The sequence below is a fragment of the Oenanthe melanoleuca genome, chromosome 22 (assembly GCF_029582105.1).
Source record: "Oenanthe melanoleuca isolate GR-GAL-2019-014 chromosome 22, OMel1.0, whole genome shotgun sequence".
Taxonomy (NCBI): Eukaryota; Metazoa; Chordata; class Aves; order Passeriformes; family Muscicapidae; genus Oenanthe; species Oenanthe melanoleuca.
The window spans coordinates 111,890-139,092 of record NC_079355.1 but is presented as its reverse complement, the minus strand read 5'-3'; the positions used below and the strand labels follow the sequence as shown (position 1 = coordinate 139,092).

At 55.4% G+C, this 27,203-nt stretch overlaps 4 protein-coding genes across 9 annotated transcripts; 2 read left to right on the top strand and 2 right to left on the bottom strand.

Moving 5' to 3' along the window:
• Window positions 1–223: 223 nt before the first annotated feature.
• SLC20A1 (solute carrier family 20 member 1) lies at window positions 224–20,040 on the top strand. Of its 3 annotated transcripts, none has more exons than XM_056508755.1 (11): window positions 224–337; window positions 497–960; window positions 1,048–1,188; window positions 1,290–1,375; window positions 2,613–2,709; window positions 4,269–4,388; window positions 5,887–6,135; window positions 6,227–6,776; window positions 7,041–7,226; window positions 7,472–7,556; window positions 19,809–20,040. In XM_056508755.1, exons 2-11 carry the CDS (start codon window positions 648–650, stop codon window positions 20,016–20,018), a joined length of 2,037 nt encoding a protein of 678 aa, XP_056364730.1. In that variant the 5' UTR covers window positions 224–337; window positions 497–647; the 3' UTR covers window positions 20,019–20,040. The 3 variants fall into 3 exon arrangements, with proteins under 3 accessions (XP_056364730.1, XP_056364732.1, XP_056364731.1); XM_056508757.1 differs by lacking the exon at window positions 19,809–20,040 and adding an exon at window positions 8,011–8,637; XM_056508756.1 differs by lacking the exon at window positions 19,809–20,040 and adding an exon at window positions 8,011–8,637 and having other exon boundaries at window positions 7,472–7,576.
• On the top strand, window positions 9,396–13,952 carry LOC130262012 (cytosolic purine 5'-nucleotidase-like). Of its 2 annotated transcripts, XM_056508759.1 has the most exons (18): window positions 9,558–9,669; window positions 10,137–10,210; window positions 10,297–10,414; window positions 10,489–10,584; window positions 10,670–10,761; window positions 10,853–10,910; window positions 11,015–11,108; window positions 11,218–11,271; window positions 11,374–11,457; window positions 11,595–11,636; window positions 11,722–11,829; window positions 11,967–12,033; window positions 12,122–12,292; window positions 12,437–12,488; window positions 12,580–12,640; window positions 12,761–12,937; window positions 13,097–13,198; window positions 13,300–13,952. In XM_056508759.1, exons 1-18 carry the CDS (start codon window positions 9,581–9,583, stop codon window positions 13,345–13,347), a joined length of 1,587 nt encoding a protein of 528 aa, XP_056364734.1. In that variant the 5' UTR covers window positions 9,558–9,580; the 3' UTR covers window positions 13,348–13,952. The 2 variants fall into 2 exon arrangements, with proteins under 2 accessions (XP_056364733.1, XP_056364734.1); XM_056508758.1 differs by lacking the exon at window positions 10,137–10,210 and having other exon boundaries at window positions 9,396–9,669.
• CKAP2L (cytoskeleton associated protein 2 like) lies at window positions 14,973–21,554 on the bottom strand. 3 transcript variants are annotated; one of them, XM_056508762.1, is made up of 7 exons: window positions 21,161–21,554; window positions 18,501–19,486; window positions 17,883–18,075; window positions 16,360–16,515; window positions 15,938–16,001; window positions 15,487–15,634; window positions 14,973–15,396 (listed from the first exon to the last, which is right to left on the bottom strand). In XM_056508762.1, exons 2-7 carry the CDS (start codon window positions 18,872–18,874, stop codon window positions 15,162–15,164), a joined length of 1,170 nt encoding a protein of 389 aa, XP_056364737.1. In that variant the 5' UTR covers window positions 18,875–19,486; window positions 21,161–21,554; the 3' UTR covers window positions 14,973–15,161. The 3 variants fall into 3 exon arrangements, with proteins under 3 accessions (XP_056364737.1, XP_056364735.1, XP_056364738.1); XM_056508760.1 differs by having other exon boundaries at window positions 21,034–21,550; XM_056508763.1 differs by lacking the exon at window positions 21,161–21,554 and adding an exon at window positions 19,921–20,014.
• Window positions 21,555–22,115: 561 nt separating this feature from the next.
• LOC130262009 (interleukin-1 beta-like) lies at window positions 22,116–25,031 on the bottom strand. Its single transcript, XM_056508754.1, has 8 exons — window positions 24,783–25,031; window positions 24,047–24,692; window positions 23,512–23,703; window positions 23,378–23,426; window positions 23,103–23,292; window positions 22,830–23,000; window positions 22,575–22,720; window positions 22,116–22,487 (listed from the first exon to the last, which is right to left on the bottom strand). Exons 3-8 carry the CDS (start codon window positions 23,550–23,552, stop codon window positions 22,275–22,277), a joined length of 810 nt encoding a protein of 269 aa, XP_056364729.1. The 5' UTR covers window positions 23,553–23,703; window positions 24,047–24,692; window positions 24,783–25,031; the 3' UTR covers window positions 22,116–22,274.
• Between the last annotated feature and the right edge of the window lie 2,172 nt (window positions 25,032–27,203).

Below are 27,203 nucleotides of genomic sequence, written 5' to 3'. Positions count from 1 at the left end.
GGACACCGAGCGCGCACGTGGTTCTCAGGCGCGGTGCCCGCGCGGAGGGGCGGGGCTGAGCTCCGGTCTGTGCTCGGCGCGGCCCAATGGCGGCGCGGCCCCGCCCCTTCCCTCGGCGAGCGGGCCAATGGACAGCGAGGGCTGTGCCGGGCCCCGGCGCCGGGGCGGGGTTTCAGTCACGTGGGCACGGAGGGCGGTGTTAAAGCGCGCCGGGCGCCGTGGCCGCGTCAGTCGGGCGGCGGGGGCGGGCGGACGGACCCGGGCGGGCTGCGCCGTGAGCGGAGCGCGGAGCGGGGCCGGAGCGGCAGCGAGGCGCCACCGCAGCTGGGGATTCCCGGTTAGCGCAGCGCGGCCCGGCCGGCGAGCGGAGCTGGCGGGCGGGGCGGACACACATGGCGGCGGGAGGGGGCGGTGGCGCGCGCGGGAGCGGCCGTTACCGGCGGCGGGAAGGGCCGGTATCCGGTGCTCATCCTGTTACGCTCTGTCCTTCCCGCAGGATGAAGAGAGGCGCGGACCATGCCGCGGCACCCAGCCCCCAGCCCCTGCGACCGACGGGCCCGTAGGGCGTCGCAGCCGCCCCGAGCCCTATAGCGATCCCTCTATTTAATTTTATACCTAATTTATTAACCCATCGCCCCGCCCCCGCCATGGAATCGCCCCCCGTGGTGCCCACCGCCCCTATGTCTGACTTCCTCTGGATGCTGGTCCTGGGCTTCATCATTGCCTTCGTCCTGGCCTTCTCTGTTGGTGCAAACGATGTGGCCAACTCCTTCGGCACGGCTGTGGGCTCGGGGGTGGTGACCCTGCGGCAGGCCTGCATCCTGGCCAGCATCTTTGAGACGGTGGGCTCTGTCCTGCTGGGAGCCAAGGTCAGTGAGACCATCCGGAAGGGTCTGATTGATGTACAGATGTACAACTCCACACAGGAGCTGATGGCAGGTTCGATCAGCGCCATGACTGGTAAGGAGCAGGGAGGTCACAGTGTGGGGGTGGCATGTCCCAGGTGCTCTGGTGATGGTCTTTCTTAGAAGGCTGCTTCTCCTCCAGGATCTGCTGTGTGGCAGCTGATAGCTTCGTTCTTGAAGCTCCCCATTTCTGGTACCCACTGCATTGTTGGAGCCACCATTGGCTTCTCACTGGTGGCCATAGGGCAAGACGGTGTCAAGTGGTCTGAGTTGCTGAAGATTGGTAAGTCCTGCTGGCAGAATCACCCCAGCAGTGGAGACCCCGTGTGTCCCTGGGCTTCCTTTTCCAGCAGCAGGATGCTGATTGTGCCTCCCACTTTCTAGTGTTGTCCTGGTTCATCTCACCCCTTCTTTCGGGCATCATGTCTGCTGTCCTGTTCTTCCTCGTCCAGAGGTTCATCCTCTGTAAGGTAAGGGCTATGTGCCCTGTTTTCTGACACTTTGGGGCTTTTGGCTGCTCTCAGTGGACTTGTTGGTTGGCTTAGGGTCACCAGGGCTTCTCCTGGCACTTTCTGGAGTGTGTGTTGGCACCTTGGGGAGTGGAAGAGCTGAGAAAATGGGGCCTGTGGCCACTTCACAGTGGACCTGGAAGGTTTTGGGGCATCCCCTCCTCTCTGAAACATGGGAGTTGTCCTGCCTGTCTTCAGCAGGACCAGCCCTGTTTCCCAGTAGTGAAGTAACCCAGAACTGATAAGACCTGAGCTGTCAGTTGAGTTTTTTTCCAAAATCCTGGTGTAAGGATTTTTTTCCTTGGGGTAGGCTGCAGGTGAAGGTGGTGGGAGGGACAGAATTCTTCCTGGAGCTGGGGAAACCACATTGCTTCCACCCAGCTATGCAGAGAAACTCCAGCACTTTCCTCTGCCTATCAGAGGTTAAATTCCTTTAAGTTTTATGATTCAGATGTTAAGATCTTATCACTGGCAGCCCTTTAAAACAGCTCAGCGTCACTACTGTCACAGTAACCTTGTGTAACCAGCCTCCCAAAATGGGGCTGGCCCTGTCACACTCCATTCTGGTGCTGAACAATCCAGTTGCTCAGTGCTGCTTGGCATTCAGGAAGACATGGTGTGCTTGTCCTGATGCCAAATCCCAATTGCTGGGCAAGCAGTGGGGATTAAACACTCCTGCTGCTGAGGTGAGGTCCTTGCTGCCAGGTATGTGGTCACATAAGCTCCTTTGTGAGTAATGGATTTTTTGTTTTGGTTTTTTTTGGTTTTTTTTTTTTTTGTTTTTTTTTTGTTTTTTTTTTGGTTTTTTTGTTGTTTAAGTCAGCTGGAAAGGGTAAAAGCTTTGAAAGTTCTTGGGGAATTGAAACAAAAACATAAGTAGAGGTGGCAGTTTGGAGAGCCAGAGAATGGGTTCAGAAGGCAAGTAGAGATGAGTTCTTCCAGGCTTGGGAGTGCTGGAACCCTTGGCTGGGCCTGCCCTAGCTCTCTGGGGAGCCCTGTGGGACCCTGTTGTGCCCCCTCCCAGCTGGGGGCATTTGTCTGTGGGTTGTTCCTGCAGTAAACAAAGGCTGTTGGGAGCTGTCATCTGTAGGTGACTGAGGGTACAAACCCCTTCTGGAAAGAATCTGTTGCTAAGCTGCTCATTGGCTGCTACACAGCCCCCCTGTCTACCTCTCTACAGCAGTGATCTCTTTTCCAGGCAGATCCTGTTCCCAATGGCCTGCGAGCTTTGCCCGTCTTCTACGCTTGCACGGTGGGAATCAACCTCTTCTCCATCATGTACACTGGGGCGCCCTGTAAGTGCACAGCAGAATGCATGAACCTGAATTTTGAAATTCTTTCTAAAGCTTCCATTAAATGCACGATTTACCCCTTTTTTGCTTTACAGGGCTGAGATCTCCTAGAAGGCGGCTGGCCTGTGCCGGTTACGGAAAGCGGCAGGCTAGCCTGCGCTGTCTGGGCTAGGTAGTTGCCCAACCAAAGAGACCTGCTCAAACTAAACTCCTCCAGACCTTTCTCCTTAGACTTCCCAGGACTGGCCAATAACATGACTTCCCCTTCCCTTCTCTTACCTGTGCTAAAACTCAGGTATCTGCTGACTGCTGAAGAGACTCCTCAGGCTGCCGGTGGTGGGGCCAGGAGCAGGGAATGGGGCTGAGCCTCCTGGTTCATCCTGTCCCTAAAATCAAGCTAATTACTCATGTCAAGAAGAGCTGGCCCATGTGCTGCAGAGTCTGAGCTTCAGTTGGAAAAGCCAAACTAAGATGCTGGATTGCAGGGGACAGATCATGAGCAGGACTGAAAGGGCTCAGCAGGGACAGCCGGATTTGCCCGTGGAGCCAGAGGCTCTGTCACCTCCATTTTTTGCTGGGATGAGTTGGCCTGAGCTGTTTTTTGGTGTGAGCGTGGGTTTCCTGTTGTGGAGGTGGGATGCGGGCAGGCAGTGCTGGCTCTGGCAGGGTTTGCTCTGTAAACAGTGGCTGGAAAATTTTTTGGAGGGATGTCAGCTTCCCCTTCCCTGGGCTCTCTGACATGGGAGAGAGGAGGACAGGCCTGCAGTGGTGCTGCTGGGGGCACTGGGGCTGCTCCAAAATCACTTGATTTTTTTAGCATGTCCAAATCTGTGTTTATCCAGAGTCCTGAACTGCTGAGTGAGCTCTAGGTTGCTCGAGCACAGGGTTTGCAGGCAGACCTGTGCCTGGGAGAGGTGTCTGGACCCCTTCAGGAGCACTAAGTCACTGGCTGCAGCAACAAAAGCAGGGTTTGGATTGTCACAAGCACCTGATGCCCTGCCTGGGGTTGCGTGATGCCAGACCTCTGCTCAAAGTCAGGCTGCCTGTGAGAATGCTCCTAAGTGGGTCATGTATCACCTCAGATGCCATGAAGGCTAAATTTCCATTGACTCCTGGAGCAGAAGAGCTGCCCTCCCCAGCAGCTGGAGGGACTGGTGCTCCAGGGGGAGCAGCCCAAGCTTCCGTGTCCTCTCCAGAGCAGAGAAGCAGCGCTGGCACTGCAGCAGCCACGCTGGGAGGTGTTTTTTCCTTTGACATTGCAGCAAATGAAGAGACGAGTTATGTGGAGCCTGGGTTCAGGCACCACTGTGTACAGGGTTTGCCTGGGGGCAGGGCCTGTGAATGGCCAGCTGCTGGTGGGGATATGACCCGTGGGGCTCAGAGAGTATACCTGGGGTCCCGGCGTGGTCAGTGATGCCTTCCCAGTAGTGTTTTTCCCTGGCAGGTGGGTTAGCTCAGGGCTGTTGCAGGTGATGGAGTCCCTGTGCCTGGGAAAACCAAAGTCATATATTGAGGAGGGTTTTGCCCAGAGGTTTTCAAAGATCCGTTGTTTTATTTCCTAGTGCTGGGCTTTGACAAACTTCCTCTGTGGGGTATCCTCCTAATTTCGGCGGGGAGTGCTGTTGTCTGTGCTCTCGTCGTCTGGTTCGTTGTATGTCCGAGAATGAAGAAGAAAATCGACCGTAAGTACTGCGTTCCTCGGGGAAGGGCACGCTCTGCCTCACCCGCTTCTCTTCCCAGTGGGGGATCCCGTTAGCTGTGGGGCTGTTATTAACAGAATCCTCAGGATTTAACCTGCTCCGAATCACTGGGGCACTCACCACGCTGGGCTCTGCCTGTTCCCAGCCCAGGCACCCACAGCCCCCCAGAAGCAGCTGTTCTGCTGCTGAGCAGTGTCTGGCGCTGACTGATCTGTGGGGTGATCTCTCCTGGAGCTTTGGGCAGTGTCAGACAGCTTGTCCCACTCTAATAGACGAGAAAGAAGGCAAGAGACAATGTGCCTGTTGTAACCTCTAATCTTCTCATACCTGCTGAGCAATCCTTGGCCTGGCTGATGCAGATCACAAGTTTAAAGCTGATGAAATAGTTTCCCTGTAGCAAAAAAAAAAAAAAAAACAAAAAACCACAACCCAAAACACTCTATTGAAAGACATCCAAAAGATCAGCCCTGAGCTCTGCCTCCAGAGCAGTGCTTGGAACTGCATGTGGTCCTGAATATCAATGATGTGTGCAAGCTGGGGCCTTGGGAGTTGGTGATGAGGGGATGTCCTTGCTGTGCTGGTGTAATTGGGGTGTGACTAACAGCTTTATGGCTGCTCTTGACAACCTTCCAGCTGTTTAATTCCTGCCTGTGAGGCGAGGTGGGCTCTTCTGCCTGGCAGACATGCTCCCTACCTGCCCACAGCATCCCTGGGAGGAGGTGGGCATGCAGGGGGAGACAGTCCTGCTGGGACTGGATGCCAGGATGAAGGGCTGATGCCACAATCCAGCCCTTGAGGCAAACAAAGTGACAGGGAAATGGTCATGTTTATGACAAGAAGGTGGTTTTGGTTGTTGTCTGAAGGAGCTGACCTCATGTTTTCACCTGGAGAAAACATGCTTTTCCTGTTAGAGGCGGAGGAACAGCCTCAGCTTCCACCGCTGGGTGCTGCTGGTTTGGCTTCCCAGAATGGACAGGAAACCAGGCTGCCTTTGGGAGGTGGGGGCAAACTCCTGTTTGGGTTTGTCATTCACCAGTGGAAGCTGGAGAGGAGCCCAGTCTGGAGCTGCTGGGCTGGTAGAGGAGCTGGGCTCTTCTGGGCGCCTTTCTGTCAGCTTCAGGGGTCATAAGCTGTCCAGGAGTGGGTCCAGAGTATCCCACTGCCCACAGGGATGGGACAAACATGGCCCAAAGAGGAACCTCTGCACTAGACATTACTGACATAAAAGCCTCATAATGGTGTTCACCACACCCAGTGTGGGTGGGGGTGCCTAAAAATAGGAGATGAGTTGGCTTAGATGGTTTGGCTGTTGTGCCTGGGACAAGGTCTGACTGTCCAGCAGTTTCCAAAGTTCAGGATGGGGAGGAGCTGTAAATTTTATTTGGCTGCCATAAATCTAAGTGGCAAGGTGTGTAGGCTTGCTGCTGGCATTGGGTGCAGTGGTGGAAAGGGGGTTGATAGTGGCTGCCCCTCTTCACAGGAGAGATAAAATCAAGTCCTTCTGAAAGCCCCTTGATGGAGAAGAACGTTTGCCCAAAGGAGGAGCAAGAGGAGGCCAAGATGCCCCTGGGTGATGCCAAGGGCCCCGCTGCCGACGCAGGGTCGGCCGTCCCCCTCCGGGCAGTGGTGGAGGAGAGGATGGTCTCCTTCAACCTGGGGGAGCTGGAGGAGTCTCCGGAGCAGGAGAAGCTTCCCAGCCTTGACCTGAAGGAAACCAGCATTGACAGTGGTGAGTAGCAGGGTGCGATGCAGGTGGTTAGACCTCCCCAACCCAGGCAACCCTTGGTGCTAACCCCTCCACCTCCTGTCCCTGCTGGCAGGAGCTGTGCGGCTGCCCAATGGCAACCTGGTCCACCTGAGCCAGGCAGTGGGCCACCAGCTGGGCTCAGGTGGGCAGTACCAGTACCACACTGTGCACAAGGACTCTGGTCTCTACAAGGAGCTGCTGCACAAGCTGCATCTAGCCAAGATGGGGGACTGCATGGGGGACTCGGGGGACAAGCCCCTGCGGCGCAATAACAGCTATACCTCCTACACCATGGCCATCTGTGGCATGCCCCTGGACTCCCTGCGTGCCAGGGACAGCGAGGACGGGGAGAAGCTGAGCTGGTCTGTGGTGGACACTAAGAAGAGGGTCCGCATGGACAGCTACACGAGCTACTGCAACGCGGTGGCAGATGCACACCCAGCTGCAGATGTGGACCTGAACACAGCCCAGGCAGAGCTGGGTGCCAGTGACCGCAAGGGCAGCAGTAGGTCCCTGGAAGAGTGGCATGAGCAGGATAAGCCTGAGGTGTCCCTACTCTTCCAGTTCCTGCAGATCCTCACGGCCTGCTTTGGCTCCTTCGCTCATGGTGGCAATGATGTCAGGTCAGTGGAGTTAGTGGGAGCCAGGGAGGCTGCTAGCTGGGGCTAGTGCTCATGGAATCGTGGAATCACAAAACAGTTTGGGGTGGAAGGGACCTTAAATCCCACATTGTTCCAACCCCCTGCCATGGACATATTCCCTTGACCAGATTGCTCCATGCACCATCCAACTTGGCCTTGAACACTTCAGTTCTATCGCTATCCAGTTAATATTTTATCTTGCCAAGAGCCTCAGGGCCTCTAGACCAGATTCCCTTTCTCTTCCAGCAATGCCATTGGACCCCTGGTTGCACTCTTCCTGGTCTATCAGACGGGCGATGTGGCTACCAAGATGGCAACTCCCATCTGGCTGCTTCTCTATGGGGGTGCAGGGATTTGCATTGGCTTGTGGGTCTGGGGAAGGAGAGTCATCCAGACAATGGGAAAGGACCTGACTCCCATCACACCATCCAGGTAAGGGCTACCATGGAGTAGAGTGGAGGTTCCAGGCAGCCTGAGAGCTGCACTCTGCTCCAGGAGCCACTCCCTTCTCTTTTGGAGGTTTCAGTGGTGGAACTGGGGTGTGTGTGGCTCCAGCACCCTGTTGCATCCTGGGGGGTTCAGCCAGGGGTCTGGAGAGCCAAGCTGTGCTGTCTTGAGCCCACTGGGTTTTTGGGGTATCTAGTGCCCCAATTCTGATCTGCTTTCTGTCTCTGCAGTGGCTTCAGCATTGAGCTGGCATCAGCGCTGACGGTGGTCATTGCCTCCAATGTTGGCCTCCCAATCAGCACAACCCACTGCAAGGTAGGAGGGGTAGTGGGGGGGTGGCTTTGGCACAGGGTGCGCAGTGTTCCTGAATCTTGCTGCTTGTTGGACTGAGCTGTGTGGGAGGCCCCACTCTGGGCCGCTGGCCACTGTCAGCTCCCAGCTCTGCCACTTGCATCTCAATGTGAGGTGGCAGCGGCTGTCCAGCCACGGGGTGGGTCCCTGGGACACTAGGGAGATGATGGGAGAACAAAACCCCTTTTATGGTCCCCTAGGCTCTGCCAAGAAACCATGGGAACCCAAGTGTCACGGGGTCCTGGTCCTGTCACCCCTCTGGAGTGGCAGCTCCTTGTCCTGCACTCCCTGCTTGTGCTCTGAGGTCCCCACAGGCCGGAGCAGGGCCCAGGCTCTGGCCTGGGAGATGAAGAAGTTCATGTCTGGGGGGTGCAGATGCCTGCTCTGGTGCTGAGCTGTGCCCTTACTCCTTGGGCAGGTGGGCTCAGTGGTCTCAGTGGACTGGCGCCTCTTCCGAAACATCTTCATGGCGTGGTTTGTCACTGTTCCCATCTCTGGCCTCATTAGCGCTGCCATCATGGCTGTCTTCAAGTTTGCTGTCCTAAAGGGATGAGGGCACCAGGGCTCCCACTGCTCCTGCTTCCCACTGCTGTCCTCCCTCGAGGAGCCACTGAGGCTGCCTGCTGTGGGGTGGTGGCTGCGCCCATCTGCGCATAGTGCTGTCACTGAAGTATCTTTTTTTTTTTTTTTTTTTTAATATAACTATCTTGGCGCTAACATTGTGTGGGGTGTGCTGCCAGGGCCGTATCTGCCCCCAGGTGCCCCCCTTGATCTGCTGTAGCTGTAGATAAGCAGTTACTGGGTGCCAGTTTCTCACTTCTACTGCTCCCCTGGTAGTGATTTCTTGGGGGAAGGACAGGTTGGTCCTTGCCTGCCCTGGAACAAAGGGCTTGGGGTACTCCTCTTGCAGGCTGTGCTGTGTTCAGCTTTGCCTCCATTGCCGTAGTGCTGTGGACACCATCCTGCTCGGGGGCCCTGGGGGCTGCCCTCTGGCCCCCATCACTGCTGCTACCTCGGACATAATAAAGATTTCCTTCGTATGCCAGTGCTGTCTGTGGTTCTGGGGATTTGGGACACGGTGGGGACCGGGTACTGCCCCATAACTCTCCCTGCCTTGGCCCTGTGCCCCAGGAGGGAGCTGGGGACAAAGATAAGAGCCTGTATCAGGAGAGGGCCTGTAACCAGCCCTGCGCAGGGGTTATCGCAGCCTTGCACCTGGGGACGGCTCCTGCCCCCGTCGTCAGCCCCATCCCCTGCGTGGGGGTGTGTGTGTGTCTGGCCGTGTGTCCGTCCCTCCACAGCCTCTGCGCTGCTCCTCCATGGGCCGTGGGATGCTCCCTCCTGCCTGGGTCAAGGCCGGTCCCAGGTCCCCACGTCAGCGGCCCCTGGGTGTCGCAAGAATCTCGGTGGGGGTAGCCGGGAGGGCTGGGGGCTGGTCCGACACACGTAGGTTTCCAGCGGTGCTTTATGTGCTGCGTGGGGACGGCTAGCGCAGCCCGTGGGGCGGGGGTCGCTGTGTTCCACGGGACGTGGGTGCTCCATCCTGTCCCCATCTCCCCGTGGTGCGGGGCCGGGCGGATGCGCTCCCATCGGGGCGGCTTTGGGGCGGCGGCGAGGTCGGTCCCTGACCCCGGTTAATGATTTGCCGTCGGGCGCTTCCCGCTGCCAGCGGCGCCGCTCGGCAAACAGCAGCCCAAGGCTCCGAGCCCGGGGGGGAGACGGGGGCAGCACGGCCGGGGAGCGGGGAGCGCCGTCCGGGGAGGGCAGGGGGAGCGCCCCCGCGTGCAGTGCCCACGCGTGAGGAGGTGTCCGCACCGCATGCGGGGGATGACTGCCCCACTTGGGGGTCACCGCCTCGGGCTGCCCCGGCTCCGTCCGGCTGTGCTGCCCGAGGCGGGGCCGGGCCCGGCCGGTGGCCGCGGAGGGGCGGTTCCGCAAGGCCCCGTTAAAGCGGCGGCGGCCGGAGGCGGCGGCCGGAGGCGGTGGCGATGGGCAGCGAGGGACAGCGGGGCCCGGCGGCGGCCCGGGGCCCGGGGCAGGGCGACCCGCAGACCCTGCGGAGGGACTGCCAGCACCGGTGGGCTGAGGACTGCAGGGGGACTGGCGGGCAACGGAGGCAGCAGGACTTGGGGATGCGGGGCGAGGGCTTGGGGAAGGACAGGTGGGGAGAGCACACGGGGAGGGGAGGAGGACCCGAAGAAAGGGCCCCAGGATTCAGGTACGGGAGAGATATTTGTCGTATCGGGAGGGGGCAGAGGCTCTGGGTGTCATGTAGAGTAGGTCCAAACAGGGGGTCACTATCCCCCCTACCTGCGCTGCACACCCTCTGCCCCCTTCCTTCCTCCAGCTCCATTTCCAGCTCCCCTGCCCGTTTTTCTGCTCCAGTAACTTGCTGTGGGGGCCCTGGGCTAGGATGTTCACACAGCCCTCCCAGAGCACTGACCAGCGACTGGCATAGGGAAACACGACCCCATCTCTTCCTCTGTGCCACCCGCAGCCCTAAACCTCTCCTTACCCTGTAACTCGTCCCGTGGTCACCCCCAGGATCTTTGTCAACCGGAGCCTGGCGCTGGAGAAGATCAAATGCTTTGGCTTTGACATGGACTACACCTTGGCCAGTGCGTTTTGGGGGGGGCCCTAAGGCGGAGGGGGTTAGTGGTGGGATTCCCCCAGCCCCTGCCCATATCCCCCTTTCCCCCTGCAGTGTACAAGTCCCCTGACTACGAGGAGCTGGCCTTCACCCTGTTGCTGGAGCACCTTGTTGCCATCGGGTACCCTCCTGAGATCCTTGCCTACAAATATGACCCCACCTTCCCCACCCGGTCAGTTTGTGGAGGGGCTCCCAGAGATGGGAGGGGAAGTGAGTCCCCCATCCACTGACAGCTGTGTGGTGCAGGGGGCTGGTGTTTGATGCCCTGTACGGGAACCTGCTGAAGGTGGATTCCCATGGGAACCTGCTGGTCTGTGCCCATGGCTTCCGCTTCCTCAAGGGGTGAGTCTGCGAATTCACCAGCCCTGGGGCAAGGGGAAATTTGGGATCCCTCAGGGTGGAGTGCAGCTCCATGCTCCCTCCCCAGAGCCGAAATCCTCCACTATTACCCCAACAAGTTCATCCAGAGGGATGACATGAAGCGCTTCCACATCCTCAACACCCTCTTCAACCTCACAGGTGAGTGAGAACACCTCATTGTCCTAGCGCTCCCACCACCCTGGGTTGCTGTCCTGTCCTGCACCCCATCTCACAGCCCCCTCCCCTACAGAGGCCCACCTCTATGCCTGTCTTGTGGACTTTTTCACCAACTGCTCCAGATATGTCAAGTAAGAGGGAGGTGGTGGGTGGGGGGCTTGATATCGGATTGGACAGGGGTTAAATACTGGGGGCAGGGCAGCCCCTTCACCTCCTCCCTTCCTGACTGTTGCAGCTGTGACACCGGCTACAAGCATGGGAACCTCTTCATGTCCTTCCGCAGCATGTTCCAGGATGTGCGCGAGGCCATGGACCATGTCCACCTCTCTGTGGGTGCAATGGGCAGGGGCTGCTCGTGGTGGGTGCTGCGAGTGCTGGGGTTTTCCCACATGCACAGCCTGGGAGATTTTGGCCAGCCACATCCCATCCCTTCTGCAGGGCTGCCTCAAGGAGAAGACGCTAGAGAACCTGGAGAAATATGTGGTGAAGGATGTGAGTTGTACAGACCCCTGTGGGCCCCTCCCTACTCTGTCCCTGCAGCCAATTCCTTGTGCCCCACCCCGTGCTCCCCTCCACTGACTTGCCCCTCACTAGCCCCGTGTGCCACTGCTGCTGAGCCGCATGAAGGAGGTGGGGAAGATCTTCCTGGCCACCAACAGTGACTACACCTACACTGATGTGAGTAGGGGATGTCCATGTCCCCCACCACCAGGCCCAGCCTGCCCCAGATGGGGGAGGCAGAGGGGATGTGCTGAACCACAGGCAGGGTCTGCCTTCCCTGGGGGCAGCAGTGATGATGCCAGATGTCCTTGCAGGCCATCATGTCCTACCTGTTTGACTTCAGCAATGAGGACAAGGTGAGTCTGTCCCCGTGTGGGCTGGGTGAGGGCTGCAGGGTGTCCATCAGCATCCTCTAGTTGACCCCCTCTCCGGCATCCACAGGCTGACGTCCCACAGCGCCCCTGGAGGTCCTATTTCGATCTGATTGTGGTGGACACCCGCAAGCCCCTCTTCTTTGCTGAGGGCACTGTCCTGCGCCAAGTCGACACGGTGGGGACCTCTCCCCTGCTGCAGGGCTAGCTGGGGTGGTGGGCACTATTCAGGCACTAAGGTAGATTCACAGCTGGTTGGACACCAAGCAGGCACAGACAACAGTGTCCCCATCCCGGGGTCCTCTTGTCCTGCAGGACACAGGGAAGCTGCGCATTGGCACGTACACTGGCCCCCTGCAGCACTGTGCTGTCTACTCTGGTGGTAAGCGCCCAGCTGGGCTCTGTCTGGGCTCTGTGGGCAGCATAGGGGGACATGACCACCCCCTCACCTTGACCCCTGGCTGTCACAGGCTCCTCAGATATGGTGTGTGACCTCCTGGGTGTGAAGGGCAAAGACATCCTCTACATGGGGGACCACATCTTTGGGGACATCCTCAAATCTAAGAAGAGGCAGGGCTGGCGCACCTTTCTGGTGGTGCCTGAGCTGGCCCGTGAACTGCAGGTCTGGACGGAGAAGAGTGGTGAGCAGTGCTGGGTTGGGGACACAGACTTTGCCATGCAAGGGGAGGTGGCCCAGAGCCTCCTACACCCCTCAATGGCAAAAATGCCTCAGTGGGCCATGCCCTGACCCTCTGTTGGTCATGCTGGCCCTGTTGCCCTTGCAGAGCTGTTTGAGGAGCTGCGGAGCCTGGATCTCTTCCTGGCCGAGCTGTACCAGTGAGTTGGTTCGGGTGGGAGACAGGCAGGGGTGGGAGCACCTGTGGGGAACCCTCCAGGTGAGCCCTTAGCCTGGCCTGTTCCATTCCAGGCACTTGGACAGTGGCAGTAGTGAGCGCCCAGACATCAGCTCTATCAAGCGTCGGATCCAGGTGACACCCAGGGCACTATCGCAGCTGACACACAGCTCAGCTCACCCCCCTGCCACAACTGCCTCCATGGGGGCCCCCCAGGGGCCGTTGGGTGCCCTGACTGTCCTGCTGCACCCACAGAAAGTCACGCATGAGATGGACATGTGCTATGGGAAGATGGGCAGCCTCTTCCGCTGTGGCTCACGTCAGACACTCTTTGCCAACCAGCTGATGCGCTACGCAGACCTCTACGCTGCCTCCTTCATCAACTTCCTCTATTACCCCTTCAGCTACCTCTTCCGGGCACCCCCTGTCCTGGTATGCAGCCCCCAGTCCCTGCTGGCCACCCAGTGTGCCTCAGTTTCCTCCCTGCCTGAGGGGGGCATGAGGCTGATAGAGGTGTTGGGTGGGCACCCAACCCCTTGGCTGGCTGGTGCCAGCCTCTCTCTGGGAGCCTTCTCCACCCCGCCCCTGCAGATGGCCCATGAGTCAACAGTGGAGCACTCTCGCCCGGACTCGGGGGACGCGGTCACTGCCCTTCCTCCCGGGCTGGCCCAGCATGGTGACCCTGGCCAGCAGGTGGGTGGCAGGGAACAGAGGGGCACAAGGACACGGGCGTCCTGCCACCCTGATGCACTAGGGGTTCCTGTCCCCGCTGAGTCCCTTCTGCACTGTCTCAGGTCCCTCAGGACTCGAGTGGGGAGGAGGAAGATGATGGAGAAGCCTGAGCACACCCCCCCCTCCAACTGCTGCCATGCCCGGGGCCAGGACTACAGGAGGGCATTCAGTGGCCCTGGACCTCTGGCACTGCCAGATGGAAGCCACACATGGCCAGCTACCACCTCTGGTGGCCACAGGATGGCTGGTAGCCCTGACTCATGGCCCCTGTCACACCTGTCCCTGGGCAGTTGGAACCTTCTCCTGACTATGCCCAGAGTCAGGAGAGCGCCCTGCCCCACAGCCTGCTAGCTTCTGACTCTTTAATTCATATCTGCCTGGTGCCCCTTTAACTCATATCTCTCCCACCAGCTCAATGCTCGCCTAGGGCCATCCACCACCAGGGTGCACAGGCAGTGCCACTGCTGCAGTGTTACTGTAAACCCCACCGCAGCAGTTGGGGACCCAGCAGCTCCTGCTCCTTTAGCCTCTGGGCCTGCCCTAAGCACTGCAATGCTGGGTGGAGGGGGTGGGGCTGTGAAGGTGACAGCTGTTCCAGTGGAACCCCCTTCACCTGCTGTCCCACTCTTCTTTTTCCTACCTTTTCTATTTATAAAAGATACTCAAAAAACTCCTGGCACTGCAGAGATATAAAATTGGCTGTTTTAAAGGAAAACTGCTTTGTTCCTGCACCTGAGAGGTGAGGGTGAAGGGTAGTTCCCAAATCCTTGTCCAGCAGCTGGGACAAGCACAAGCCCCTGGGGAGAAGGTGGTGGCCTCGAGCTATCCCCACCTCTACAGAAGAGGGGGCCAGACCAGCAGCGCTGCACAGAGTGGAGCCAGCCCTGTGCCAGAACTCTGGCACACTGCTCCTAGACTCCTGCCAGCATCCATGACTCAGTGGAGATGCTGAGCCAAGGCTGGGGTTGGGTGCATCGTGAAGGAGAGAGGAGGCAAAAGAGGGTAATGGGGCCAGGACCACTGCTTGCTGGGCTCTATATGGTCACTGTTCACAGAAATGTGCTGCAAACAAATCACTCTGCCAATCCCCTTGCCAGCCTCTCACCTGGTACCTTGTGCCACTGCCTGCTCCAAGTGCAGGGACAGCTGCAGATGGGGCCTGAGTGCACATAAAGGGCTCATCTGTTCCCAGACCCCAACCACGTCCAGGAGTTGGGGGCCTGGCCTGCTGCAAGGTCCTCTGCAACCCTTGGTGTTGCTGTCAGTCTCAGGGTCTGCACAGAAGCTGTGGGGCACTGCAGGTCCCTCAGGCAGAGCCATTGCTACCACCTGCGCCTCCAGACACCGGGTCTGCATATATGCCTCTCAGTAGGGGACACACAGATACTGTCCAGGTAGGGCACAGAGCAAATCGCTCAGGACACTGTTTCCAAACACTGGGAGGCGCCTGGAACATTGCAGTCCAACTTACTATTCTACAGCAGGAAAACCAGAGTGTGTGTCAAGGCAGAGGACCTGAGGGCAATGCTGGGGGACACAGCTCCAGGGGATATTGCTGGTGTCTCCACACCACTCACTAGGCCACACACATCTCTACTGCAAATTTTAATATATTTGAAACAGAATTTAGATTTTAGAATTCAGATATTTAAAACAGAATGTAAAACCGAATTTAGATATTTAAAACAATTTAAAACCGAATTTAGATATTTAAAACACAAAATTTAAAACCAAATTAAAAACAGATTTTAGATATTTAAAACAAAAAGCAGAACTTAAAACAGATTTTTGATATTTCAAACAAGCTTCTTGGGTGCCACCCCCTCCCCTCTCCATCTGAGGGGAGCAAGAGCAGTCAGGCGAGTGAGTACCAGGCAGCATGGTGGGCAGGCAGCCTGTCCCTGCTGGGAACCCCTCAGGACCTCTAGAGGGGATATGAACTCAAACCCCCCAGCTCTGTCACTTCTGGCAAAGCCATGTTTCTCCGGAAAAGGAAACAAGTGTCCTCCTCAGCATCCAGGATTTCACTGAGGGACGACACCACAGGGTCATGGTCCTTCAGCCACTGTGGGTAGTGACTCCCAGCCCTCTCAATGCGTAGTGAGCGCCGCACAGGTGTCAGAAATTTCACTTCTGGGCCTTCCAGGAAGTCCCTTGCTCTATGGAAAGGACAAGAGCCTTGGGTAAACCCTGCAGAAGACCACTGGCACGGAGGGTGTGTGCTACAAGAACAGGAGGCTCAGCCTTACCTGGATGCAGGTGTAACCTGCAACTTGACTGAGAGGGGAAGGGAGGTCATGGGCCTCCCTGCCAGGCCTGGAGTCGACGCTGTGGGCTGTCTCTCACCTGGACCACACTTCCTAGGCTCCTGAGGAATGGGTTCCTCTGCCTCTTCTCCTGGCAGGAGAGGAAAAGGGCAAAGCAGTTGCAGAGAACAGCTGCTGGGGAGGGATTACACTTTGGCACTCTGGACCAGGGCAGGGTGCCTGCCTGCAGAGGCTTGCTGGCCCAGGACCCTCCCTAGGCCAGGCAGAGTGACAGCGTCCCATTTTTCACATCAGGATTCCAGACTTCCACAGCACTCCTCAGGAGGGACATGAGGTGCTGGGACAGACTGTAAACCGTGTTGCTTCCCGGCCGGCAACCCCAGGGAGCCCCCACATGCCCACGCTCCGGTCAGCCCCACCACGCTCAGGTTACCTTCCAGTGTGTGGCCTGCGTCCTTCAAGGTCCTGAGAACAGTTTCCCTGAGCTCCTCGACTGGCTGCAGGAAAAGCAGAACATGGGTCAGGGCAGGTCTGGCTTGGGAAAGGAGACCAGAGTTCCAGCTGAATAGGAGGAAAGGCTTTTGCTGCACCACAACACCCTGTGCTGAGGGCAGCAGCAAGAGGCTGAAGGATTCCCCTTTACCTAGTGGGATCCATCAGCACCCAACACAGCTGGCCAGGTGCCCACCCTGCATGGGCACATTCTGCAGCATGGAATAGGACTGGCAGCTCTAAAGGACTTTTTCACCAGTGAATAGTGCTGCTTTATCTCATTCCAAAACCTGGCCCCTGGAACTCGAGGAAACCCTCCAGAGCAGAGGCAGGGAACAGACGGAGCTGGCGTGCTCCACTCACCTCAGCCCCAGCAATGACTGCTTCTCTGTACAGCTGCAACACATCAAAGGGGCCACTCCGGGCCAGCAGCTTTGCTTGGCAGATCCAGAATCTGGCAAATTTCTCTGCCTGGGGCACAAGGGACAGCACTGCCCAGAGCTCCTCCGCATGGACACCCTGCAAGTACAAGGGTAAGGGCCTGAAGAGAGGTGTCCGTGGCACAGACAAGTGTGTGCACCAGGAAGCAGTCCGTGCCTGACCACAGCTCCCAGCACCCTCCAGGAGGAATGCCTCAAAAGTCTGGGTTTGCAAGTCTCCTACGTAACCATGGCAGATAAAAGCTGTCCTGCCTCTGTCTTCCCCTTGGATAATTGAGTCTAGTATATTCCAGAGGGCTGTAAAAGGATAGACTCCAGTGCTGGCATTAAGTGGGGGCAGTACACCCTGGAGCAGGGCTAGTGGTCGGTGTTTCCAGCCACTGTTGCCCACCAGGGCCGTACCTCGAGCTGTGACACTCGCCAGGGACCTACCTTGAGTTGGCTCAATCAGCCTGGGCTGCTGCTGCAGACTGCACTGCCAGGTTCCAGGACACTGTCAGTGACATACACAAGGGCCATGCTGGCTTTGGCTGGGGTGGAATTGATTTCCTTCCCAGTGGTTGGTACGGGGCTGTACTTGGCATTTGTGATAAACACAGTGATGGTAAGATGTAGGAGAATGGATTGCAAGCAACCTTGCCCCTGGTAAGTCACGGCTGTACTAATTACCAAAGAAGAGGAACAGCCTGGCTCTTAATGGGTCACAGCTGTGACTTATAAAGATAAGGGTGATAAAAGGTGTGGACTTGGCTGATCAAGGAGGACCCTGAGGAAGAGGCCCTGGAAAAAGAGAGCCTTGAGGAGGTAGAGGAGCCCTGAAGGAGAAGGAATGATCCAGAGAGACACAAAGAACAAAACAAGGAAGAGAGTTACTGCTAGCAAAGGATCTGCTGTGATGTCAGTCTGGGTCTGATGAGGCTGGAGCCTGCAGTCATAGCTGAGCTAGGTGAAGACCTGTGTTTGGAGTCTGCAAACCAATACTTGCAGTCATAGCACAGCAGGAGATAAGCAGCAATCAGTCTGCAGTTAGACTGTACAGTAGGAGCTTGCTGTAATCAGTCAGCACAACTAAGCTATAAGGAGGAATAATCTGGGACCTTTTTCACATTATTAAGGGTGTGTCTTGGCTCATTTCTACTCCTAATGAGAAGTCTAGTGCAGCAATGGACTGCATGAGCAGCTGCATGGGGCTTGGCTGCTGGCTGGGGTTAAACCACAACAGTCTCTACCTCAACTGGGTACCTCTCTATTCTCCTGGTTGGCACAGCTCACTGCATGCCTTTGGCCTACCCATAACTTTATGAGGGCTTTAATTTTCCTATGTTTCCCCTCTGTCAACTGAACACTTGTTCCCAACCCCTCTTAGCTACCGGAGGGACATGGCCCTCATCCCCTGGCACACTCCAGGAGAGAAGCTCGTTCAAGCAGCTCCTTTCCCATTCCCACCTCCTCAACGAGCTTCAGGCACTCAGGTAATATGCTGTTGCTTGTTGCTTGGCAGTGCTGCTCTGGATTCTCTTGATTCTCTTTTGCTTTGATCTTTCTAGAGGATGGCATCACGTCCTGCTTTCGAAGCTGTGACATTGGTGGCCGCTTGTATTTCCTGCCTTTGGATATCAACCACTCCTCCAGCTGTTTCCTGTCCAAAGACCAAGAGATCAGTTACCAACCCAGCAGACAGCAGCTTGGCAAGAGCTGGCTGTTTTTCCATGCAATCTCCCTTTAGCCAACTTCAGCTGCTTAAAAAGAATCAGTACATCTATCTCAGAAAAACCCTTGAGTTCTGCACTGGGAAAGGAAAATGCTCTCAAGCATAAGCCTTGGGGCCAAAGCAGGAGAGTGGCCACACACTCTCCTTCCACTTACTGAATCAGTGGCAGAGGAACCCAGGGTGCCATCCAACATCACCCTGAACCCCTTCTTTTTCAGGGCATCAACCTCCCAACAAGCTTTCACTCATAGGAGACTTTGGACTCTGTTTTCAGCAGGATGGTGCTGCCCCAAACCCTTTAAAGTCTGCTGTTTCCTGGAGACAGGACCCAGGTGGCCCGAGCTGCCACTTACCTACGATCTGGAGCTGGTGGGGTCCCAGCCTGCATGCCACTTGCCTTCTGCTCTTCTGGTTTAGGCTGGTCTATCCTCAAACCATCCTCAACTATATGAGTGCTGGAGCTGTGCAGCCAGCTGCAGGACTGGTTTGAGTGACCTGTCCCTTGGCCTTCTTCTATGTGTCCAGGAAGCACCACTTTCCTGTCCACGCCCTCTTTAACTGTGGGCCTTGGCCATGGCAAAGTGACACCTGGGTTCAGGCTGGTTTTATTTGTAGTCCCCTGGGGGTTGCCCAAAGTGGGAGGCTTGCTAGGAAATCTTCTCACTGGGGGAGGTTGCCTGTGGTGCTTAAGGCTTCCCCCTGGAGCTGTGCCAGGTTGCCTCACCATAGTTGTCTTAGTAGAAGCAGAAAGGCATCTAGAGAGCTGCAATGGTCCATTTCCAATACTTGTATTTTGTAAAGCCAGGGTTTTCCTGAATTTATCCACATCTGGCTCTTCCTGAGGTTGCTGGTTCCCAATTCTGCCTTTTGAACCCAGAACGGGCTTGATGTTACAGATGAATTTTGCCTGTGGGCCGAGACTCCTGCCTTCCTGAGACTGTCTGCAGCAGATTGAACAGTTCTCAACTGCTGCAGGGATGTGGAAGCTCGTGGGTCGAGGTTGTGCCAGACCAGCCTGTCCTGCAGCCCCTTACTCAGAGAATGCTCCAGGAGGAGGGTGGTCACTTCCCACCTGAGCTGCTGCAGCAGTGACAGTCTCCTGTGCAGGCTTCTGGCTCCCTTCTGGGTTTAGCTGACCAGGGGCTGAAGGTGACAGCTTGCCACTGGTCTGCATGGAAGCAGGAAGAGTCATGATGTTTGCTGTCTGCAGCCTTCCTGCTCCCTGGGATGTATTTGAGGGCTTCTGAAGAGGGAATCCAGGGTGCTGTGTGGATTTAGCTCCTTGCCTGCCATGCTCTTGGGACCTTTTACTGCACACTCCATATCACCTTTCTTGCTCCTGTGAACGTGGAAAGACAAAACAGCCTTCAGCTCCAAGGACAGCACAGCTTGGTCAGGGTGTCCTGGGGTGATGTTATAGTGCTCTGTATTTCCAAATCATATGTGCTGCTCATGCATGGAGGGTTTGTTTTGTCTAGCCAGGTGGTGTCCCTCCCCCTGGGCGCAAGCGGCTGCTGCCTGCCTGCTGGCAAGCCCCCCTCGTTTTCCCCCCCCCGCTGCTTCTGCTCGGCTTTTGGCTTGGTTGTTTTGCTTTGCTGCTTTCTCACTTTTTCCCACTTCTCTTTTTTTTTTTTTTTTCTTCGCTTTATTTTCCTTATTAGCTAGGAATACCAGTGGACATCAAAAAAATCCCCAGACATCTGTTCGTGACAAGAAATATGTCTTTCTGCCCCCCCCCCCCCCCCCAGTGCTGGAGACATTCTGAGCCTGTACCTGCACACGGATGGGTGAAGTTTTTTCTGCATCACCTGTGGCTGGGTTTTTCCCTTGTGTTGGGGAGTGGTTTTTTTTCTTTCCTGTATGTTTGCTAAATAAACAAATTTTTTCCATTTCTCCTCTGCAGAAATCCTTCCTGAACCCCGTGGGGGGAGGGGGAGGAGTTTGGAGAGTTTGTTTCTTAGAGAGCTCCTTTTAGAAATTCTTCCCCTAATTTGTCCTAAACCAGGACACCGAACTAGACTCCTTTGAAAAATAGCTACTTGACTCGTTGCCGTCTATTCAACCATCTTTGCTATGCCCCCCATTTGGACTCAGAAACTCATGACCTTGACCTGGGGATGTGGTTTTCAAAGCAAGTTACAGCTCTGAATTGCAGCCAGGATGAAAAATTATTATTGCTAAAGTACATTCTCCTGTGCTCCTGTAAGCAGCAATCCTTAGTGAGACCTTTTGAGCTCTCTTGGACTGCTGTGTACTGTGACCAGCATGTCCTTCTGAGTCAAACTCTCACGTTTGCCTTGTACAGGCCCCACAGACTGAATTCTGACTTAATCCAACATAAACTGTGAGAATGCTACCAACTTTGTGAGAAAGAAGTCCTGCAATGGCAAGAAACAACGTGTTTCCCTGCAAAAGAATTCTACAGATTAAGACTGTTTCTTGTACCTGTTTCAACAATTACCAACCATCTCAGTAGAAGTATGAAAATGATATTTCACAAAAAACTCTTCCCTGCACGTAGACTGCACTTTCTCTGGACTGACCAATTACTACGGAGTAACAGTTTGTTACTGACCTCTAGGGGATAGTTTGTAAAACTCTATACAAAGGGAGGTACAAGTACAAAATAAACCTTCGCTCCCCAAAAGCGTGTCCGACGCACGACGCACCAACATAATACTTCCAATCCTCCCAACTCGCGCCCCCGGGCCCGTTTTGTGGGCACCTCCCGCTGGTTTACACACCCCCACCCACACTGCCCACCCGCAGCCTGCCCACCAAGGCCGCAGCAGCCCCCCAGGCCGCCCTGACACCCTCCCCACAGGTCCATCTTTGCCCGCCTCCAGTGCAGCACTCCCACAGAATCGCGGCCTCCCCACAAGGTACCCGCCCCTGAGGGTCCGCAGGTCGCAGCACCCCCGCGTCGCAGGGTCTCACAGCTCCGCTCTCCTCCGCCCCCAGAGGCCCCCAGGCCGCCCGCGCCCCCCAGCACCGGGACCCCTCAGACTCAGACCCAGCTCCGACGCTCCCGGACGCTCGATCCCAGCCGCGGCACCGCAACTGACGCTCCCACCGGCCCCCGCGCCTTTATTGGCCACCGCCTTCTTCAAACCGACCAATGGAGAGAGCCAAGCGCCGGCTTTGGCTCCGCTATTGGCTGCGGGGGCAGGGGGCGGTGACAACGCGTCCCCTGCTGTGGTCGCGGCCGCCGCGGTGGGTGCGTGCGGCGACGCGGCTGCCGTGTCGTGACAAGCCGCCTCATGCGACACTGAGCCAGGCCACAACGTGCCACGGCGCGGTGTGCGCTGCCGTGCCGTGCCCTGCCCTGCCGTGCAGCGCCACTTAATGCCATACCACGCCATGCAAGGCTGTGCGGTACCACGCAATGCCACGGCTGCATCGTGCTCTGCTGCATCGTGCTGTGCCACATGATAAGGCACGGTGTGGTGTGAGATTGTATGATACGGTACACTACGTCATACTATGTGATATCATGCCACATCCTGTAATGTCACGCCACCCCACTCATTGTCCTGCTGCACTGTGGCCCACCATGCCATGTCCCGGCCGCAGCTGGGGCGGAGGGGACAGCCCCAGACAGCTGCCGGGGCTGCCGGGGTCCACACGGTATGCCCACCCCAGTCACCTCCCAGCTGTGATGTGGGCATGGAGACAGACTGGTGGAGGGTCCTGCACGGGTCAAGGTGATTCCTGGGCTGTGAGGTGGCCCCCCACTCCCTTGGTTTTCACCCCAAAAGCAGCCAAAGCAGAAGGATTTTCCCATCCATAACCCCATCCCCTATGAGCAATGAGCTGAGCAATGCTGTCCTAGAGAACTTTTTATTTCCACCTCCATACGCATACACGGTAAAAGCAAAAATAAATAAGGGGGCATAATAAATAAGTACCAAAGCAATGGGCAGACACAATAAATAGATAAATAAACAAACAAACAAATAAATAAATAAATAAATAAATAAATAAGGTTGGGATGGCTCGAGCCCATGGGGCCCAGAGCTCCTATTTCACATGAAATAGGTGGGGAGGGGGGGTCATGTCCCAGGGGGTTGTACTTAGTACATACAGCCTGAAAACCGGTGACTGCCGGTTGGGTTGATGCAGCATCCTCAGTGCCCACTCAGCTCATAGGTAGCAATGTTCACTTGGTCTGGGGTGTTCGTGATACCGACAGGCTGACGGGGCTGCAGGGATGTGCAAATGAACCAGCCGGGGAAGGCGGCCGACTCGAAGCGGGTGGTCCCCTCAGCTGGGCTGTCCAGGCGGTAGAAGATGAAGCGGGTCAGCTCCACACTCTCAATGTCCCTCCTGATGTCAGCTTCCTATAGCCAGGGCGGTGAAATGAGGGTCAAGGTGCAGTGGAGCCCCGAGCCCCCCAGGGGACAGACTGCTGGGACCCCCCTGCTCACCTCCAGCTGCAGCACGGGCTTAGTGTCACTCATCACACAGGACATGTAGAGCTGGTAGCCCTTGATACCCAACGCCACCGGCACCCTTCCAGACCCTGGACCACGCTGCGATGACCGGGGACGGTACAGAGCAATGTCGAGCTTCACTGCAGAGAGAAGGGACAGGTAAATGGGTGGTCATGGCGTTATGGGGTGGCTCCCGGGTGGTCCTGGGTTTGGGGACAGGGACACTGGGATGGGAGCACATGCTTTCACCTTTCCGTCCAGCAGAGGGCCCCTGCAGGTGCAGGGCCACCAGCTGGGTGGGTGACTCCAGTACGAAGCACTTGTGGTCAATATCCAGGATGTCGAAGGACTGGGAGCGAGTGTAGCGGAAAACGGGTGCCCTGGTATAACTGCCCTTGATGCACTGGAAAGAGACAGGCTCTGTGGGGAGTGAGACAGTCAGGAGGATGCTGCTCCCAGGTCCAGGAGTACCCCCAAGAATATCCTCTGTCTGGGGGGACACCCCTGACATCAACCTCATACCGAAAATATCATCGAAGAAGCTGCCAAGGTCACTATCAGCAAAGTCCTTGTGTGATGGCTGCTTTAGGAGCTTGGTCACAGCAGCCACCAGTACGGCAGCCTGGCGAAAGGTCCTGGAAAGGTGTCCTTTTGTCACCGTCACCTGGATTCCCACCCCAGGCGACGTCACCTCCAAGTCCAGTCGGGGCTTCTGGGGAAGAAAGGGGATGCAGGGTGAGAGCCTGCCTGGCTTCCACACAACATGGACCCCACCACTCCCACCGCCCCAGTGTTACCTTCTGTGGGCAGACACAATTGGGGCCATACAGCGTCTCCTCATTCAGGCTGAAAGGCAAAGGGAGGTGGTGAAGTCAGGGTCAGGAAGGCAGCAACACATCCCCAAAGTCCTCTCCGGCATGTCTGTTCTTACCTGCTGCTCTCCAGTGTGTCCAAATCAGGGACAGATGCCATTGCCGCCACTGACTGCAGAGTTCTGGGCAGAGGCTTCACAGTACCTGCAAACTTCTGAGGCACTTGGCTGCCTGCTCCTGCCTGTCCTGTCTGCAGTGCTGCTTGGCTGCTCTCTGAGCCCGGCGTCAGTGTGGCTGGTTTTCAAGAGCCTCTAGAAGGAAGCGCCGTCAGAGTGGGATTTCCAGGTTTCGCAATGCCCGGTTTTGCCCAATTACTCTGTCGAGACTACAGGGCTGGGGGGGTTGGTTGCCCCCACGCAGAGCATGGGGAGGCAGAGCATGGACCAGAGCAGGGGCTGCTCCAGGACCAGAGTACACCACCTACTGAGGCAGGTGCTACCACCTGCGCCTCCAGACACCGGTCTGCATATATGCCTCTCAGTAGGGGACACACAGATACTGTCCAGGTAGGGCACAAGGCAGATCCAGAGCAAATCGCTCAGGACACTGTTTCCAAACACTGGGAGGCGCCTGGAACATTGCAGTCCAACTTACAATTCTACAGCAGGAAAACCAGAGTGTGTGTCAAGGTAGACGACCTGAGGGCAATCCTGGGGGACACAGCTCCAGGGGATATTGCTGGTGTCTCCACACCACTCACTAGGCCACACACATCTCTACTGCAAATTTTAATATATTTGAAACAGAATTTAGAGTTTAGAATGTAGATATTTAGAATAGAATTTAGATATTTAAAACAGAATTTAAATCAGAATATAGCTATTTAAAACAGAATTTAGATATTTAAACAGAATTTAAAACAGAGTTTAGGTATTTAAAACTGGCTTCTTCTGTGCCATCCCCTCCCCTCTCCATCTGAGGGGAGCAAGAGCAGTCAGGCGAGTGAGTACCAGGCAGCATGGTGGGCAGGCAGCCTGTCCCTGCTGGGAACCCCTCAGGACCTCTAGAGGGGATATGAACTCAAACCCCCCAGCTCTGTCACTTCTGGCAAAGCCACGTTTTTCTCCAGAAGAAGAAGCAAGTACCCTCCTTAGCATCCAGGATTTCACTGGGGGATGACACCTCAGGGTCATGGTCCTTCAGCCACTGTGGGTAGTGACTCCCAGCCCTCTCAATGCGTAGTGAGCGCCGCACACGTGTCAGAAATTTCACTTCTGGGCCTTCCAGGAAGTCCCTTGCTCTATGGAAAGGACAAGAGCCTTGGGTAAACCCTGCAGAAGACCACTGGCACGGAGGGTGTGCGCTACAAGAACAGGAGGTTCAGCCTTACCTGGATGCAGGTGTAACCTGCAACTTGACTGAGAGGGGAAGGGAGGTCATGGGCCTCCCCGCCAGGCCTGGAGTCGACGCTGTGGGCTGTCTCTCACCTGGACCACACTTCCTAGGCTCCCGAGGAATGGGTTCCTCTGCCTCTTCTCCTGGCAGGAGAGGAAAAGGGCAAAGCAGTTGCAGAGAACAGCTGCTGGGGAGGGATTACACCTTGGCACTCTGGACCAGGGCAGGGTGCCTGCCTGCAGAGGCTTGCTGGCCCAGGACCCTTTAGAGTCCATCTAAGAGCCTCTCGTTTGTTCTGCCTAACGACCCTCACCTGAGTCCTAAAGAACTGCAGTTTAAAGTTGCTGGTATTGATTTAGAAGTATTAATGAATAAACTGGCTAACATTTCTTTAGCTCTCTCCTGTATCCAGGTTCAATTGTGGATGCAGTCAGTTGCTGCCTCATTTATATGAGAAGTGGAGGAAACCACTTTTCCTACTAAATTCTGAGAATAATTTGGAATAATGTTCATGATTTTGAAAAGGAATTCCAATCCTGGTGAGACTACTACCCTAGCATAAGCACAGCCACAGCCTTTGCACGGACCATATGTAATGTTTCATTACATTCAATATTCCCTCTCATTGCATTAAGGCTGAATCATGACGGAGCTGTTCTCTATCCTTTTGAGCATAGAGAATGAGCCTGTCAAATGGGTGAAAAGTAACAAACTATTAATTTGGAAACTTATGTTGTCTGGAAACAACAAGGGCTTATCTGTAAAAGTAATGCAATCAGAGCTCAAGATATTTGCTTAGACATAGATCAGAATGTCTGTAACTCTGAAAGTTATCCAAAGGAGATTCCTGAAATGCTATTGGGGTGTATGAGCAATGGGTGTGCATGCTTAAGAACTGCTTGTGATTTAGTGTTTGTAGAAAATGTAGCAGTGGATTTAAAAAAATCATTCAAATTTTTGTGTTTGTATGATTGGTATTATTCGTTTTAGTAATGTTAAGTTTTTTGTTTGAAAATGGGTTTAGAAAAACAATTGCTTTAATCAATTTTGTTAAACATGTTATAATCAATATTGATTTACTTTAATTGTTTAAAGTTATTTTATTGATTGATTTGCTTTAATATTGTTTGAATAATTGTCCGAAAGTTATTTTATTGATTTGTATTAATTTTGATTGTTCAAAAGTTTTCAACTAATATGATTGTGATTTGTTTGAAAAATTGTTTTTCAATTTGTTGTGAAAATTGTTTTTCAATCAATATGATTATTTTGCTTTATTATCTTTGTGTCTATTTCTTTCCTTTTCCTTTCCTCTTTCCCTCTTATCCCTAATTTTTTAGGTCCCTGTTTTCCGGGATATGCTACCAATGACAGGTCCTGAAGATGCCACAATGTCACAACATCACACTGATGGAGTTCCTCAGCGACGCTCCTTGGTCATGGGGTGGTGTAAGAGTCCATCTAAAAGCGTCTCGTTTGTTCTGCCCAACGACCCTCGCCTGAGGCCTAAAGAGCTGCAGTTTAAAGGCGCTGGCCAGGGAAGAGAGCAATGCCAAGTGACTGTTCTCAGGTGGTGGCCATCCCAACTGGGGCCGGTCTGCTCCCACAGGTTTGAGAACTATAAACTGGTCACGGTGTGCTGCTCTTACGCAGGCTACTTGCTGCAGAACTGGTCACAAGGACTGTTGGTGTGCCTGGAGCTTGCCATGGTGCGCTGCTCCTATGCAAGCTGTGGACCTGGAGCTGCCATGGTGCACTGCTCCCATGCAGGCTGTGTGCCTGGAGCTGCCATGGTGCACTGCTCCTACGGAGGCTGTGTGCCTGGAGCTGCCATGATGCGCTGCTCCCACGCAGGCTGTGTGCCTGGAGCTTGCCATGATGCGCTGCTCCTACGCAGGCCACTTGTGCAGCGTCCTGTTTCCACCTGCTTCTGGGAGCAACGATCTCCACATACAATAGTCCATAAATCTTCCCCCCTTTTGGCCAGTCGCCTGACGCCTTGGAAAAGACTATAAAAGACACCCTCAAACTAAAGACCCCCGAGATCTCCCCGGACGGCAACAGACATCTATTGGCTGGTTCCACGAGGATCGTCTGCCTGTCTTTTAGCTATAATCCCAAACCCTTTATTCTCTCTCTCTCTCTCTCTGTCTGTCTCTCTGTCTGTCTCTCTGTCTCTGCCCTCAATCGCATTTTGTTGGCACTAAATAAAAGCGCATTTTTTGCAAAATAAACTGGTTTTGTCCCCTGCTGTGTCTTTTGCACTTTGAGATCCCTAAAAGAATCTATCAGGACTCCGCATGTGGTCTGGACCCTGACATTAAATCGGCATCACGGACAGGATTCCCTGATACTGGAGGAGTTGGGGCTTTTCTGTGCACTTTGCCAGCAGCTTTGCTTGGCAGATCCAGAATCT